Below are 16875 nucleotides of genomic sequence, written 5' to 3'. Positions count from 1 at the left end.
GTGTACTGGAATGCTGTGTAAGATATGTATGTGGAGTATTCGATTAGATAGCACAGCCCCAGTGATCTTGTGGTATATTGATGATTGACTCCTCGTACAGTACTCGTATAATTCACAATTCACAATTCACAATTCACTGTTCGGATCATTCTAATGCATCGCTCTCCCCTCGACCCTCACGGAGTAAGGTATCAAATCAATCAGGGTTCAAGGGACGGGCGGACAGGGTTTAAAAATGATAAGCAGTGAACAGCACTCTGGTCAGACTACTACCGTATTGAATCCGTGTTGAGATCTCGAATATTCCGGCATTACTCACTCATGCTCATACTCATGGAGACAAAGCTCAAGGAATGTCATGTCATACCATATACCATACTGCATCCATACCATACTACCGGTGATTGAGAAATTAGTACTCAGAGTGGTTACTTACCTCATGAGGACAAAGCAAAGCTACACACACCATCACATCACCGGGATCCCCGGGAGCATAAGGATGATAGCATGGGTAACATGGCATTCCTTTTTCTATACATACCTGCACAGCCTGGTTCATCTTGAACGCATATAACATGTATGTATATGACTCTCGTTTAAGCTGTCGTAAATGACCACTTGAATAGCAATCCCCACTTGGTACTGATTTTGACTCTGACATTCCTCCCTGATTGAATTTTCATCCCCACTTGGTACCTGGTCTAGTACACATTAACACATTTCAACACTTTGACCCTGCAGATTTACTGGATGATCCGCCCGTTTCCGCTTTTTAGTCCTTTGGATCCCTCAGTCTCAATCTGCTTTGGCTCATAATTATAATATTTCACATCTCATACCAGTGCTACAAGACACCCACATCTCATCTAGACGCCTCATCGTGTGGTCCCTGGCATCATCATCCCTCTCACGCTTGCACCGCCTGCACTATTACTCATTCCATATACGATACCAGTGTTGCCAGACGGCGGCGGTGGTCCAGGTGTTCCTGGACCGAAGCTCTGTCGGAGATTAGATGGTCCCGGTCCAACCGAAGGCCGAGGGTAAGGAGCCGAGTTTGCTTGCGATGTGCTATTGACAGGTGAAGGTGATGCAGGATTCAAGGTCGTTGTGGGTCGGTTGTTGTAGATTGTGTTGCCAATAGGAGGGGTAGGCGTATAAGGATAGGATCCTCGGGAAGGAGTCGAGCTAGGTCGATGATTATTACCCTGTCTCGCACCAGCTGGGAGAGTATGAGCTGGTGGAGCGACGTACTGTGGGATTGGAGGTGGTGGCATCACACCGACTTTGATGGGCGGTGGTGCATGAGGTGACGATAGAGGAGGATTCGATGAACCTCCCATAGCTTGTCCCGTCAACGTGCGAGGTTTCACCGTGACGTTGTCATGAAGAGCTTGAGGCCGTCGAGGATCAAGCGTACCTCGGATTGAGGGGGAGGATACCGGTAAGAATCGTCGGGCCAGTTCATGAGCGAGACCAACCTTGGACGTCGATGCTGGGAGCATGTCGGCGGGTGGTAAGTTGCCGGTAAGTTTGGAGAGTGATGAAAGTAATTCCTCGGCTAATTCAATGTCAGCGGAGTCTCGCTTTGGAAATGACCCTACTCACCAACATGCTGTTCTCGCTCCGTTATAGCCGGGACACTCTTTCGTACTCTGACTTCTTGCCATGCTTGCAATTCCTCAATCAAGTCACCGTTTTCGGCTAGCACGTCATCGACCGACTGCTTTTCCTTCCCCTTGTCGACATCCAGGCTGCCATGATATCCCCCTTGGTCGATACTCTTAGATCTCCTTAAAACTCTCCTTGCCCATTCCCTATGTCTTGCTCGCTCATGCATACCGTCCAAGGTGGAGTAATAGCCTTGAGATCCGGTGGCATGATAGGAGTCGATGGTCGGGCCGAATGACGGGGTAAAACCTATTGAAGCGATTTGAGGGATCGTGACTGACTGTCAGCCTTGTCAATGTGGACGATGACTCACCTCCTCGCGGGATACTTCCGAACCCTCCGGATCCTTGCTGCGCTCGTTTCTCCTTCCATCTGTTCATCTTCAGACTCGCTCTTCGGATCAGGGACTCGGACAGAGTGGGTGTGGTGCGTGAGGCATCTCCGCCGTAAGTTGATTGCAGGGATATGGCATTACCGTTGGCTGCGAGATTAGCAAGGAATCGTTCAGAGTGAAACTCACCAAAAGCATCTCCCCTTTCTGCCATACTTTCGAGCAGATTGCTCTCCTCGCCCTTTCGCTTCTGCACCTCTCGAACGTCAACCGCCGAAGTGAACCATTCTCCTGCCTGAGGCGTTTTTTGCATTAAAGCCCATCTTTCCACGAAAACGCCATCATTGCCAACCCTCGGTTCGATCTCGAGCAGGAGAGAATGCATGGATGCACAGAAATTGTAGATGATATGCGGTCGGAAGTGAGAAGGGAGGGGAGGCATGGGCAGGTGAAATTGAGCTCGTGCTGGCACAGGATTGGGGTATTGGCATGGGACAAGCAGGTTCTCCGAGAAGAGGTGGATGATGTCCTGGTCATTAGCGAGGTTCCCACTTGAGTCGACTTACCACCAGCTGATCCCATGTGAGTGAGGGTTGTTTCAGTACGTATCCTAACGTGTTTTCTTGATTTTGGGCAAATGACGGAGGAAGCCACAAGGCCAGAATGTTGTTGAGCGGTGCGGGAAGGTTGACAGCCATTCTATCATGTTAGTGGTTAGCGGCCAATAGACATTGCGCGACTTACTGAGCGATGACCTTGGACAAAGCTTCCCTCGTCTGTTTGCTGATAGCACCCTCGACTACCTCGTCTACTTTAACATCTTTGGGTTTTTCGGTGATAAGATTGATCTTGAGAGACAACCTCTGTCGCTTCGGATCGTGATCCACATCCCCGTCCGCCTTCTCGGGAGATGCAGAGGATAGTTTAGGCAGGGTGGAAGGCGAAGGAAGGACGACCTTGAGAGGTGAATGCGGTGAGGATTGTCGCTTCCGTTTACTACCGGGTGTTTCTAAATACAAGATCAATACGTGTGTCGGTAAATGGAACAAAGAATGGACGTACCTGCTTCCTTGGCCGCACTCCTGCTTGATCTAGGGGGCATGATGGGTAGTCGAGCTGTAAGGATGGTTGATATGATGGTGTGGATATATTTTGTGTTTTGTGATGTCTGAACAGAGAAGTTAACGCGAGTCGACAGACGTCAGTCAACTGATGTTTTAGATGGTTTGACGCGTTGATGAGACTAAAAGGATAATAATGAATGTTGATGTTTGTTGATTGATCCTTGATTCCTTGCGCTCGCCTTCCTTGCAGCGGTGATAACTCTCAAATACCATAGGCATCCGCAAGGCGGGTGTCGAGTGTCGATGCAATGATGAATAGATGCAGTGAAAGGAGCGATGCTGTATATCTTAGATATATAGATGTATGCATTATTCTTCCAATAAATGCAGAGTAGAGTAAGTAGTAAAGAGACGTACTCTGCGTGCAAACAAAGTGGCGGTTATCTTACTCTTAATTGCTCCCCACATTTAAACCCAAACTCAACAACAGTATAAAAGTTGGAACCGAATCTCACTCAACCTACTCTATCTTTACTTTTCGGTGGTATGGGAGATATATCTCACTCATCCTTGTCAATCACAAGCAGATCAAGGGAATCAATCAGTACGATAACATATCCTCCTAGTTATACATCATCCTCCTCATCAGCATCGCAACATGTCGGCAAGCAAAGGCAAGGTCAGTGATATTTGTATATTCTATCTTTAGCCGCAACTGACTCTCCTCCCCCTACTCCCTACTCTCTCAGACCGCTCTCGCTCTCACTCGAGTATGGCATCATACAGATGCTCAGAATAGAGTCCTCGGTAATCTTGCAAGCAGAATAGCATGGGTGTTGATGGGCAAGCACAAGCCAACATACGATCCAGCGGGTGGGTTCAAGTGATCAGTAAACTGTAACACTCATTGCTGACGACACTTTTCATAGTTGATGCTGGAGATTATGTTGTTGTTTCCAATGCATCGAATGTTCACCTGACGGGGAAGAAGAGTACCGACAAGGTCTACTACTCGCACACTGGATATATGGGAGGATTGAAGGCGGTACCCATAACGAGAATGAGGGAGAGGAGGCCAGAGGAGGTGAGTGAAATGATCCGTATCCGAAATTCCCATGTTTCACCCGCCCAATGCTCATGCCTCATCCATCAGATCATACGGCGAGCAGTTTCAGGAATGTTACCGAAGAACACCTTCCGAGATCGACGTCTGGAACGTCTAAAAATCTTCGCTGGACCGGCACCGGAGGTGTACGCCAATAACTCCTTGACGACATGGAGGGATCAGGTCGGTTTGAGAACGTCGCAACCGGGACAGGCAGGAGGAGAAGCATCGAAAGTTGGCGCATAGACACTTTGCATGTATACGTATATATCCAGGAACGTATAATGCTAATCTCAGACCATGTTGCCCGGTTACCACTTTCTAAACATCGTCGAAACGGTAGTCACGCACTAATCTGCATATCTCTTCAACTGGTCGAGCTAAAGACCTACTGAACTACCCATACTCGACGCTGATCTCAACGTTGTCTCGTCTTCGACAGCTTTTGACTATATCTCCAAGGATCATTGACGATACTGATACATCCATGTCTAGAGGTAACACAACTTGCAAAAGCGATTCCATGTCATGGTCGTTGAACGATCGAGGGGAGACACCGTGTGCGTTAATACAACCAGATATCTCTCGGTGGCAAGAGTTGACCAACTCCTCCATAGGCAAGGTGTACGAGGACATGATTAATCTGTGCCAGAAATTCGAAATGTTCGACACACAGCTACCACCGACTGTGTTCACTTGCACCACAAGCAATCCCAACAGCTGTTGCTGCTCCAGTGCGGCCTTCGCTTTGTTCCAGGCTTGTATGGCGTGAGTTTCCTTGAAGTTGAAATGAGGATCGGACTGACCGGAGCACAGGTGTCAATGGTGAATCAAACTTTACTCCAATTGAAAAGACAACGCTGAACCGTCGCAGGGGTTTGACATCGATATCCCGTCCTCAAAATTTCTCGTCTTGGTTGGACGGGTGTGACAATCCAGTGATAGGGAGGTATGTGCGTCATATATGCTAGTGTCTTGCTCTCTGATCAAGAAGTACTTTACATCAGCTTGCCGGACAATGTGCGCAGGAATCCAACTGTCCTAGTCCCAGAATGGGCGCTGGTCTCCCCACAGAGGCCGGACCAGGTATGGTGAGTCAGAGGTAATTAGGCATGTCGAGCTGACAATCACTCAGGAACTCAACGCTCGCGCTGGCAAATGCAACTTCACAGAGCTCATCTCTTACCTCGACTGTAACTCCCAGCTCCTCGACAAGCCAGGCCGCCGGTAGCACGACATGACTTACACCGCCGTTATCTTCCAAGTCTAGCTTTAACAGTCTCACCCCGAGCTGGACAACAACATCAAATGGGCCCAGTCCCACGGACTCTCGTCCACAGCAGCCCGTTCAAACTTATAGCGAGACCGGAGAACAGTTGAAGGAAGTCAAGAGAGCCGGGAAAACAACAGGCGCTCTTGTGAGTTCTTATGACTCTGTTCTCGATCTGACTCCAGTTGGACTGATATTCGTAAAGATTGGAGCAGTGGTAGGAACTGTATTGGTCTCAATCATCTTGGTATATCTGTACAAGCAGAAAGGGTAAGTCGCTTTACGAGAGACTCGGCTGACATGTAGCTCATCACGCCGGTCTAAAACGGGCACGTAATGTTCTTATATCTGATGCATTAAGATTATAGAGCATCGATCATGAGATTACCGAAGTAAAACTATGCAATCATAAACACCGGTCATACACATTCAAAGATCCCCAAATTTCATTATATCACAACTAAATATATCAAGCTTCTATCGAGCTTCTAACCTTGAATCATCACAAGGAAAAGCACGAGAGAAAAGTTGCGAGGTTCCGAGAAAATTGCTCGCTCGTCCCGCAGATGATCATATCGCGTTACCGACATCCTTCGTCTCTTCCGTCGGGCCTCTAAGTAGAATTGTAAGCACCCTGCTGCCGACAGATACGACTGGAGACTCACGTCGAGGAATGCCTTAATGGCGTGGGCTGTTTGACGGAACTGGATCTGATATCAAGACTGTCTTGCCTGCCATCGGACTGCGTGTTTGCTTTGAGCCCTCGCCCTCCAACATTGGCCATGCCACCGCCATCCAATATCTGAGCCTCTACATCCAATCCAGTCTTGCTGACCACGCCTGTTCTATCGCTAGGAGTACCCGGGCGAGATACCTCGGCCACTTTTGCGGATAGATGAGAAGATACCGCCGTCGCTGTTGTCCCGCTCGACACCGTGTGGTTAGCCACGCTACTGCGCTGGCCGGTGGGATGGTAGTACGACCGTCGTTGCGTTTTCGTATAGTCGAACACCTTGAAGCTGGAGACATGTCAGCGGATGTCCGAGGAAGGTGTGAAAACGATGACTTACTGTTCCTCCATCGATCTCATCTCGGGCGTCATCATCTCCAAGTCCTGTCCCTCTTTACGCTTCCTTGCTTTCAATGGATTTTCCTCTAGCAGTAGTTCTTCCAATTCGTGAGTAGCATCAAAGTTTGCTCGTTTGGACTAGGCACATCGAGTCAGTGACTTGCACGTAAGTAGGGGTAGACCACTCACATCGGGCTCAAACGGTGGCACAACTTCTTTTTTGTACAGCTGATCCCAATTGATATTTCTGAACCAAGGATGGGCCTTGATGTCGTCCAAGCCGCCTCCACCGGGACGGTATCCCAGTCTTTTGTTCGGATCTCGATCCAGGAACTGGGAGAACAGAAGCGTTAGCGGGAATCATCTAATCAAAACAGTGCGGCTTACCATCTTGATCGCATGCATTCCATCTGACGAGCATTTGCCTGGAGCGTCTTCCGGCCATAGAAGGTGTTCATTCAGTATCGAATTGGTAAGCGCTGTATTCGTTCTTCCTCTGAATGGTCGCTTTCCGAACAATAGCTCGTAACTACGAACAATCAGCTTGGAAAGGCACAGTGGTGTCCTATTCACTTACGCCAATATACCTAGTGACCAGTAATCCACCGGTGCAGAGTATCCTCGTTTTGTCAACACCTCGGGGGCTGTCAGGAGGCCATGATCAGCATTGGGGCAACTATATCGACTAACTGATGACTCACCCATATAAGCCATACTACCAGCCACACCTGTCAACAGCCTTCGTTCGGAAAAATGAACAGCAATGTTGAAATCGGTTATATGTGCGTGGCCCTTCTCGTCTAGTAGGATGTTATCGGGTTTCAGATCTCTACAGGGGGAGTCAGATTCATTCTTGGTTCCGCTGGGCGTCCACTCACCTGTGTACTATTCTCTTCGAATGTAGATAGTCTATCGCCATCGCTATTTCCGCCACATAAAACCGCACCACTTCTTCACTCATTGCTCCAGCTCGGTCCAGGTGGACTAGTAGAATCCAAATGTCAATACAATAGTCGATCTTGCGAGATCACCTACTCACACCTCAAGTCCCCGCCCAGCATCAGATCCAACACGAAGAAGCAGTTCTCGTCGTCCTGGAACGCATATCTCAAGTTCACAACGAAAGGGTGATCAATCTAATCATCAGCATCATCCGGCATCCTGACACACTCACTTCTTCTAGCAATCTCCTCTCCTGTATTATGTTGGCTACTGCTTTCATCTTGACACATTTTGCTTTGTTTATATATTTGAGCGCATACAATGTTTTGGCGTGTTTATGCTGGACCACTCGGACCTATGAGGAAGCGTCAGCTTCAACCTGCGTAGAAAGCGCGATCTCACTCACTTTACCGAAAGCACCTTTCCCTACACTTCTCAACAGGTAGAAATGAAAGAGATTCACCTCGCCTTCAAAGTCGATTGCCTGGGAAGAACGATCAGAACAACAGCATAGGTGAAGAAAAGAGGGAAAGGCACGGACCTCTGGTTTGCAGCAAGCTGCACCCATCTTGACAACTGGCGCTAGCCCCCGAGGCTATTCAGCTGGAACGGATTTAGAGAAGAAAGCTGCTTTTATTTACAATATGATGGGTATCGGTGAAGGGTAGAAAGAGCTGGGAGAGACTTGATGATGCGCTGCAGAGGATGTTGGAGAATTGTGAGTTGAGATGGCGATGATGATGATGATGATGTTGGATAAGATAAAGCCTAAGTTATATAGAACAGCTAGTTGCTAGTCTGCGTGTTAGCGCGATTTTGCATCTGACAGGATGAACACGATACAATGGAAGGACAAGTTATGCTTTTTGTTCTTGTAAAAGGTGAGAAGATGGAAGCAAGCTGTAAGAAAGAGAGCGAGATCCAAGTTGAAAGAGCAAAGGAAGAAAGAAACAAGGGGGGTTTGAAAAAGGCGACCAAAGCAGGTATATAACACACTGAAGATGCACACACAAACACACATACACACACACACACATTGTCACAACACAACACAACGTACACACGGTCCTACCTCTCCCTCTCTCTCTGTGTGCAGCATACATTAAAAACACCAAATAGGAGGGCAGTGCGTTCTGGATACAAACTCACCTATATATTCCAGTGGACAACCCACAGTCCGTCTTTCTGCTACTGCTACGTTGCTCTGTACCTGGTATGGATAGTCGTATGACTTTGGGTTGAAGTGTTGTAGTGTTGTAGTGTGGAAGTGTGGTAGTGTCGCAGTGTCAAGAGTATGTATGTTGGGTTGACAGTATACACTGATCTGATCTGATGTGATAACTTGTTACAATGCTGTATGTATATGTATAAGTAGATGAAACACGAACAATAGCGATCAACGTTGCATGTACTACAGTTGTAACAACAACAGTATCATACTACAAAAGGCCCTAAACCGGAAGGAATAAGAGTAATTCAAGTCAATCAAGGCACCACCACCACCACCCACCACACCACCCACTTGTCTCGATTGCTTATTGTTGCCTAGCTCCCAGCTTTCCACTCTTTCTTCACTCCTACGTTATTGTACCATTCAGTGTCCAGTCTCACCTACTTGGCTCTCTTATCATCTCACTACCATCTCCCATGGCTGCTGCTGCTGCTGCTTGATGCACTGTCGATGTATGTATCTATATGTGTATGCATGAGATATGATGGTGGTGGTAATGTGTGGTTTTCCCATTCATGATCATCGTTTTGTTCAGGGTCATCCCAAGCCATTTCCTAGAGTTTAATTTCCTTTTCTCCTCATTAGGTAATACCACACAATCGTATATTGTATGCTATACCACTGTATACATACATCGATTACCATGCTATATACTACACTTGCATGGGGATCAACCTATAATGATGATTTCGTACATGGTATAACCTATTCAAGCAACGCAGCTATCTGCCTGGCAGCTTCTTGACATTCTTCTTCGGTTCCTACGGTGATTCTCAGACACCCTTCACACCCACGCTCAGACCCACGGAACCTGACCACGACCCCTCTTGACTCGGCCATGGTCTTGTACACCTCGACAGCTTTTGGATTGCTGGGTTTGCCTTGGTCGTCCAAGATCTCACACAACACAAAGTTGGCGTGATTCCCACCCATGATTCTACCAACGCTTTTGATCTGCGATAGGGAATTGATCAAGCTCTTTCGGTTCTGGTTGAGCGTCGCAACGGCAAGTGACATTGTTGCGATGCCTTCGATGGAGAGAGCGGATAGTGCAAGAGAAGCGGTAGGTAGTGAGACATTATAAGGTGCCTTGGTGTTGGTGAGAATTTGGATCAACGGAGGAGGAGCGAGGAGGTAACCAAGTCTGACTTGTCAGCTGTGTTCTCCGCATATCAAACTCACCTTATAGCTGCAAGTCCGAAACTTTTACTCAAAGTCTGAGTGACACAAACGTTTGCGTAGTCATTGACCAGGCTAGCAGCGCTGTGGTCCTCCGGTGCAAAGTCGATATAAGCCTCGTCCACTACCACCACTCCTTTGAATAAGGGGTTTTCGAGAACACGCTTGATCACACCGAGGGGGATGAGAGTTCCCGTGGGGTTACCAGGCGAGCAGATGAGGAGCATCTTGAGATCGGGGTTTGCCTTGAAGGCTTCGTCCATCTATGAGCATGAATTAGTCATCATCATTCGACGAGTCAGCCACTCACGGCTTTCTCATCAAGCTGGAAGGCTCCGTCCTCTGTGACAAGCGGCACCTCCAACACTCCCACATCATTGACGTTGGCTGTCACCTTGTACATTCCATAAGTGGGAGGACATGTCATGACTCGGTCCTTTCCGGGTACACACAATACTCTATAAAGCATGTCGATCACTTCGTCACTTCCAACACCGAGGAAAACCCATTCTTCATTAGGCACGCCTCTAAACTTGGCGATCGCCCGTTTGAGGTCATCGTGGGTTGGTGAGGGATATCTGTTCAAGCTTGCGACCTCCTCATCCGATAGCAGAGAAAGCGTCTGAGCAGCGACTGGTCCGGGATCAGTTCCTTTGGCGAGGGAGGGAAGAGCTGGGCCGATGGCATTTTCATTCGCATCTAGAAGTACCCCAGCGGAATAATCATCTCTAGCACATCGATATGGCTGAAGAGCGAGGATATTGGGGCGGATGAGTGGTTCGAGGGAGAAGTGAGCTGGATTGGATGGACCAGGAGATTTCAAACCGAGGATGGGCATGGTGATAGCTGTGGGGTTGGACCTGGAGCGAATGGTAGACCAAAGGGAGCAAGATTAAGGGTGTATAGACGAGCGGCTGAGTTGAGCCTCAAAGGATACGAATGGTCTATATGAGCTGTATTTCTAGAAGAAAAGATAAGTTGAACAAGGTGATCAATAGTTGTTGAGATAACGAGTCAAAGTCTTCTAAGTCTTGTGGATTTTTTGACTCGAGATAGATATTCGAACTCGCTGGTGATGACATTTGGCCACGTGGCAGATTGTCGCTCTCCCTTAAATTGATACGTTATAAGTACCCATCCCATCCACGATGTTACGCTTAGGAAGAGGCATGCATACCGAGCGACAGCAAGATAGACGGTCTGTAACTTGAGTTTCATATATGCATAGTATATACAATTCACTTCTATTGTAGCCTTTCTGTTAGGCCACGACACCGATCTGTTGACCGTTTCCTCCTACGCTACCGATAATCTCCTTTCCCTCCCAGAATCTGGGCAGCTCATTGCCGGGTATGAAGTGTCGCTCAACTTTGTCCTTTGTGATCACACACATCCTGATACAACCACCAGATGATCCATCTCGAGACATGGCCAGGGCGAGAGCTGTAAGGGCAAGAGCACGTGAGCGATCAGCATCGTCATCGGGGAGTTTTTGATGAAAAAAATCCGTCTCAATACTCACTATTCTTGACAAACTCGACAGTCTCCTGTTCGTTCCATCCCTCTCTATATGTGGCATCACAGTATCCGTATACATATGTGGAACCGGATCCTGAAAATGCAAACGATCAATTCTAGCTGCTTGCCCGGAAGCTATTACAGCAACTTACCTCCAATGGCCCAAGGCTGTTGGAACATTCCTCCACCTAACGGAATGTTATATACTGAGCCTCCTGCTTCCTTATCCCATCCAGCGACGATGATACCAGCGGACAATTGATCCTTGTTGTCGTAACACATCTTCTCGAACAGAGCAGCAGCTGTGGATACCGTTGGAGGTGCTCCGTATACTGATGTATATACCTGAGCATGCTGATGTACGACATCGGCGACGGCTTGGGTGTCAGCTGCTGAACCAGATCTGCAGCAGTATATTCGGTCGTGGATGTGAGTGAGCTTGTCGGTAACTCGGTTTGCCTTTGAAAGCTCAGATCAGTATGTTGACATAGATCCCAATGGTACGACACACTCACGATATATGCACCTGTCGTTGTCCTACTGTCTGCTCCTATGACTACACCCCCATTGAACTGTACTGCCATGATGGAAGTCTAAGGAGAGAATGAAGGTTAGTGAAAGCGGTATGCAGCGAGCACCGGTAACTCACACCTAGGTTGACTTCACCATTCTTCAGACGAGAGATGTCTACAGAGTTGATATTAGCCATGGTGATTGTGATTTGTGGTATATGATCACAATGCTGGGGTCTTTCGATAAGCAGAGGATGAAGATGAAAGAGACATAATATAGAGGTATATATATACCATTCATGTATAATATAGACAGATGAGACACTTGCGTTGGTGACGCGTTGCGCTGCATCAAGACCGATTCACGTGGTGTACACGCGCATACCACATGAATCTGGGTTGGTTGGTCTCAGTTAGCGGTGTTTTGCCCTAGTGGCATTAAATGTATGTATGTTGTGTATGTGATATGTGTGATATCATTGATCTCATTGATCTGTCCTTCGTTGATTCTATTTGCTTTGTCAAGCCTACCTGCTATATAGATACTGTAACTGCATATACATCATCATACTGCTACTCGGTTGGCACTACTACTATATCTATATCTATATCATATCAGCGTTGTCTATAGTAATCGTTTAGCTGACAACTTGCATCCCATCGACATCTACATCATTCATCAATCCAATCCAATCCAATCAATCAATTCATTCCATCCTCAACCGTCAGGCGCGTCATCATTTCAGTGTTCGACCCTCTTCCTACCATCAATCAATTAGTTGGAGAGGCTGGTTCAACCACAACGTGACGGTGATGCCTCTTTGATCAGCCAAAGCGTCATCAGAACATTACAACATCAAATCTTGACTTGCGAAGACTCTCAAACACACACGCATCCACGTGCATCGGCTGCCGAAGCTTACGCACGTCAACTCAGCAACCTTCGACCCTTCCTGTTGCTTCCCGCTTACACCAACATGCCATCTGTCCTCTCTCCCAATTCAAAATCATATGCCCCTCTGGCCGACGAGGTCAATCCTTCCTTTGGTAACATGGCTCCTGCTCCGACAGTCACCAGGAATGGGACCATAGTCTACGGTAAACGTTCATCCTCAATGATCAGCACTTCCTCTGGCGATTCGGAAGACTTGGAAAGAGTAGGCGGACAGTATGGTAATCAGTCGGAAGAGACGCTCTCACCCAGTGCTAGTCGGAAGGGGAAAGAAAGAGCTATGGATAATGATATGGGCGATGGGGGAGAAGTACATAGAACAGCGTCCGCGAAGGGGAAGGAAAGAGCTTGGGATGTGGAACAAGGAAACGTGGAGATAGATGAGCAACAGCAAGAAGGGGCTTACCCTCCCGTGAACGAGGTAGAAGAAGAAGAACGTAGGGTTCAGCAGGTAAGTGGGACAATCCTGTCAATTTACCAAGCTCATGTGTTTCCTTCAGAACCTAGCTCGTTTCGCCGCAAAAGACATGGCTCGTCGACGAGCCGCCAGAGAATCTCGACAACTACCTGCAAATTCTGGTCCCGCATCACCCAGATCATCCTCTTCCACTACTTCATTCTCTCGTCGGCCCTTCTCGGTCTTGAGCACCAAACCCAACAGGAACAGCATAATGGGGATGATGGAAGGCATATGGCCTGGTTCTCCAAAGAAAGATGAGGGGTGGAATGAGGGCGAGGTAGGTCGAGTTGTGCTCATTCACAATCAGTCACTGACATATAAACCAGCTGCCCATGACAATGACACATTCTCCGGTCGCACAAAATCAACCTTATCCAAATCCTTACGATACTCAACCTTCTTTCTCCCCCGTGCCAAAAATGGTTGTTTCCCCTACGTCCCCTCAGCAGCCATCACCTTTTGCTGATCCACCTCCGCCTGCCCCTGCCGCTGGGCCCTCCTCACACCATCGTCGACCCTCCCTCGTCTCCGCTACCAGCAGCGGCTCCGCACATTCTCCACTTACGTCCCCTACCGACGGACCGGGATTCGCTTACGGCGGACCCACCTGGCGAGGCGGTCAAGCTGTTCAGCAGCAAGAGGAACGGCAGCACAAACCTGACAGATGGTGGCATGCTCTGTGCGCGTGGGGATCTGATCTTGATGGGGGTTACGATACCAATCAGCAGGGAGGGCAAGTGGGAAGGACGAATCCTTTCGAATAATGAGCTTTACGAACAAGTCATGGAATGTACACGATTTGTACATAGTTTTACAGTTACCGGCATTATCTACATGTGCTATTGCGTCATGAAACTAATTTGATACAACGTAACGGGCAATCTCCCTCAAAGCCAAGGCCAACATGACCACACCAATTGGCCACATGATTCCCAGCACCACTTTCTCCGTTTTCGATCTGTGTCGGTGCATTGGCCGGTCGAATAGTATCGATACAAAATACTGCAACCGGGAATGTGCCAACTTGTCTTGTAGAAGATCCTGTCGAGGCAGTGGCTCCCAACTTTTCTTTTGTTGGCGGATCGCCGAGGCAGACACAAAGGTCCCATGAAGGCTGTGAGGGACTGGTCAGCTTCGCCCGAAAGCGTTTCAGACGTACCCGTACGGGACCCGCTGGGGCAACTTGATTCTCGAAACTATTGCTGACATTCCCTCTGACAAACGTCGTGCATCAATCACCCAAAGCTCCGAACCTGCGTTAGGTGCTGTTGAAGGGGTGCCATCGGGTAAAAGATAGGACTCATCGTAGACTGCGTATCAAAGATTATCAATAAATTATCAGGTCACAGGTAGAAACTTACCATAAGTGAGTAGATAACCATCATCCTCGGTTTTCGCTCGGCTTCTGGGGACAAATCTCGGCTCCTGAGCATACCAGCCTGGAGGCAAAGCAAAGAGTTCGATCGCCCCAGGTCTGCCTTGTTCCCAGTCTTGTAATATCTGTGCCGAAGATCGAGCATCCACAGGATCCGTTGTTTTACCCTCACCTCGAGCGCAGCCTCGCCGTATGAGATCAATGACATCGAGCTTGGCGATACAATCCACTTTTGCAGCACCCCCCAATCGCTCATCAAAGGACCCGGAGCGCATCGTACATCCATAGATGTGCCTCGCAGCACTCATACCGACGTGTGGGGGTAAAGTAGGGAATTCAAACGGTATCGCACTGAGCGGGAACTCGTGGGTGATTTGGCGTGACCCGGTCATGTCGAACCGATAGTACTGCAATCGACATACATCGTCCGTTCCGTAGGCCTTTTCTACTCTGGGGATCTCGACCGCACCAGCTGCGTATACAAGCTTGGCTGATCGAAATCTGCAGCCGAGCATGTTGACAGCCTGAAGTGTTCCATGCACATCACACTCGTCCCAGGCGTTCGCGGTGTGGAACATCAGACTTGGCTCGGGATCTCTGAAACGGACGGGTTGTTGGGGTCGCATTCGGGGGAATATCACAAATTCAGATGGAAGTGAACGATCAAAGTGTATGAGTGGGACGGGAGGCCGTGAGAAGAGGTTGTGCGGTGCCAGCGTCAAGGGGAGGTTCAAGAGGATAGTATGGGTTCTGGTTGCCGCAAAGTCGTGCATCCTATGATGATTGTCAGCGACGGATTAATGACTCGTTATGGTCTCACATTTTTGCACGGCCAACATCGATGCCCGCCTTCCAGATGACATGGCGGCCTGTCTTGTCTATCACAGAGTATCTGACATGAGGGGCGTCGAACATTTGAGTTGAATACAGCAGTAGCGTGCCATCCACCGGGTCGATCCGAGGGTGCGCCGTCATCCAGTCCTATAGAGAGGTCAGCTGTGGATGCGTATTTGAGGGGAGCAGTTCGTACCTCCTGGACTCTGCTCAAACCGAATCGTTTCCACCATTCCCATTGACCTCTTCTATCTGCCAGACTCTCGCCGGTGTGAGGATCTTTGAGTCTATCCCAGCCCACAGTACGCAGACTCGGCAGCCGCACTTCCAAGGGCGGTCCCGATTCGCAGGTGGCCAACAAGCGTTGATCCCTTTCAATTGACGTGTCCATCTCAGCAAGAAGGTCCTCGACTTGATCCTCTTCCTGTTCTACTAGGCCTAAACCACATCCCCACCATATGACACTTGTATTAGCCACGCTCAAAACCCCCATCCGAGCTCTAAGAGCGATGAGAAAAGCTTGGACGATTGCCACGATGATCCTGTGGATTGATGATAGCGGCGAGATCAGCAGTGCGATAGAAGGTAGAGGCGATCTCAGTAGGAGCAGAGTCATTGTCAACAGAGGAGTGCTCAGGTGCCTATTGGTGTATAGAGGTTGACCATGACTGTCGAAGAATACTCCATGCAGCATACCATCACCGTCAAACCTGAGCAATCAATCATTAGCCCAGTCTACAATCCTATAAGCTTTGCACTGACCAGTGATAATGCCTTCCTTTCTCTGGAGGATATATTGGATTGCCACCATTCCTTATATACTGGCCTCCGATGAGCTCCTCAGGAATATGCCCATGAACGATCTGACAAGAGTGCGAGATGTATTCCTGAAAGACGGGAGCGAAGTTGCCTCTGAGAAAGGGGTGGGTATGAGATTGATCTGATGAAGCAGTCATGACGACTAATCTAATTGGATTTGAAGAGGGTGATTATATTATTTAATAAAAGATACAAGCGTAATTTAGTGATTGTCGGAGACACATGATTGCTGATGGACTGGAATACTGAATCACTATGGAAGAAAGAAAGAAATGATCAGAGTTGTGCCAACTTGTGATGATATGATCAAGGAGAGATTGAATCGATTCGACATCCATCCATATGCCATATCACATAAAATCCAAAAAAAGAAAAGAAAAGAGAGGGGGATGTCACTGAGTAGGTGCCTGGCGGAAGTTACCGAAGAAGATGGAAGATTATGTCATTCATGCACGTGCTGTAGCTATTACTGGGTACGAGTAGTAATACGTCACTAAGTAACACTGTAGAAAAACGGGATCAAATTTGGTTCCTTGTTTTTAC

General features: G+C 48.2%; 9 protein-coding genes across 9 annotated transcripts; 3 read left to right on the top strand and 6 right to left on the bottom strand.

The window, feature by feature from the left end:
- Nucleotides 1-875: 875 nt before the first annotated feature.
- I302_105084 (uncharacterized protein) lies at nt 876-3104 on the bottom strand (the record flags this gene model as incomplete). The annotated part of the gene is made up of 6 exons (XM_065870003.1): nt 876-1561; nt 1609-1920; nt 1985-2297; nt 2569-2701; nt 2747-3011; nt 3065-3104. The coding sequence occupies 6 exons, from the start codon at nt 3102-3104 to the stop codon at nt 876-878; spliced, it is 1749 nt and encodes a 582-aa protein (XP_065726075.1).
- A 620-nt stretch (nt 3105-3724) lies between these two features.
- On the top strand, nt 3725-4417 carry I302_105083 (mitochondrial 54S ribosomal protein uL13m; the record flags this gene model as incomplete). Its single annotated transcript, XM_019194954.1, has 4 exons — nt 3725-3745; nt 3816-3939; nt 3996-4150; nt 4220-4417. The coding sequence occupies 4 exons, from the start codon at nt 3725-3727 to the stop codon at nt 4415-4417; spliced, it is 498 nt and encodes a 165-aa protein (XP_019042667.1).
- An 806-nt stretch (nt 4418-5223) lies between these two features.
- I302_105082 (uncharacterized protein) lies at nt 5224-5837 on the top strand (the record flags this gene model as incomplete). The annotated part of the gene is made up of 4 exons (XM_019194953.1): nt 5224-5262; nt 5437-5589; nt 5647-5711; nt 5810-5837. 4 exons carry the CDS (start codon nt 5224-5226, stop codon nt 5835-5837), a joined length of 285 nt encoding a protein of 94 aa, XP_019042666.1.
- Nucleotides 5838-6011: 174 nt separating this feature from the next.
- Nucleotides 6012-8020, bottom strand: I302_105081 (uncharacterized protein; the record flags this gene model as incomplete). Its single annotated transcript, XM_065870002.1, has 12 exons — nt 6012-6054; nt 6107-6460; nt 6512-6648; nt 6700-6843; nt 6898-7039; nt 7088-7154; nt 7212-7339; nt 7389-7494; nt 7550-7604; nt 7685-7807; nt 7859-7936; nt 7994-8020. The coding sequence occupies 12 exons, from the start codon at nt 8018-8020 to the stop codon at nt 6012-6014; spliced, it is 1404 nt and encodes a 467-aa protein (XP_065726074.1).
- A 1368-nt stretch (nt 8021-9388) lies between these two features.
- On the bottom strand, nt 9389-9700 carry I302_105080 (uncharacterized protein; the record flags this gene model as incomplete). The annotated part of the gene is made up of 1 exon (XM_065870001.1): nt 9389-9700. The coding sequence occupies one exon, from the start codon at nt 9698-9700 to the stop codon at nt 9389-9391; it is 312 nt and encodes a 103-aa protein (XP_065726073.1).
- A 161-nt stretch (nt 9701-9861) lies between these two features.
- On the bottom strand, nt 9862-10700 carry I302_105079 (uncharacterized protein; the record flags this gene model as incomplete). Its single annotated transcript, XM_019194951.2, has 2 exons — nt 9862-10125; nt 10173-10700. The coding sequence occupies 2 exons, from the start codon at nt 10698-10700 to the stop codon at nt 9862-9864; spliced, it is 792 nt and encodes a 263-aa protein (XP_019042664.2).
- Nucleotides 10701-11123: 423 nt separating this feature from the next.
- I302_105078 (uncharacterized protein) lies at nt 11124-12089 on the bottom strand (the record flags this gene model as incomplete). The annotated part of the gene is made up of 5 exons (XM_019194950.1): nt 11124-11305; nt 11385-11474; nt 11533-11839; nt 11896-11973; nt 12030-12089. 5 exons carry the CDS (start codon nt 12087-12089, stop codon nt 11124-11126), a joined length of 717 nt encoding a protein of 238 aa, XP_019042663.1.
- A 780-nt stretch (nt 12090-12869) lies between these two features.
- On the top strand, nt 12870-14068 carry I302_105077 (uncharacterized protein; the record flags this gene model as incomplete). The annotated part of the gene is made up of 3 exons (XM_019194949.1): nt 12870-13295; nt 13345-13581; nt 13631-14068. 3 exons carry the CDS (start codon nt 12870-12872, stop codon nt 14066-14068), a joined length of 1101 nt encoding a protein of 366 aa, XP_019042662.1.
- Nucleotides 14069-14159: 91 nt separating this feature from the next.
- On the bottom strand, nt 14160-16469 carry I302_105076 (uncharacterized protein; the record flags this gene model as incomplete). The annotated part of the gene is made up of 7 exons (XM_019194948.1): nt 14160-14418; nt 14464-14614; nt 14666-15453; nt 15500-15660; nt 15710-15884; nt 15969-16223; nt 16276-16469. 7 exons carry the CDS (start codon nt 16467-16469, stop codon nt 14160-14162), a joined length of 1983 nt encoding a protein of 660 aa, XP_019042661.1.
- Between the last annotated feature and the right edge of the window lie 406 nt (nt 16470-16875).

This window comes from Kwoniella bestiolae, chromosome 3 (genome assembly GCF_000512585.2).
Source record: "Kwoniella bestiolae CBS 10118 chromosome 3, complete sequence".
In the NCBI taxonomy this organism is placed as follows: Eukaryota; Fungi; Basidiomycota; class Tremellomycetes; order Tremellales; family Cryptococcaceae; genus Kwoniella; species Kwoniella bestiolae.
This window is presented reverse-complemented; position numbering and strand designations above follow the sequence as displayed.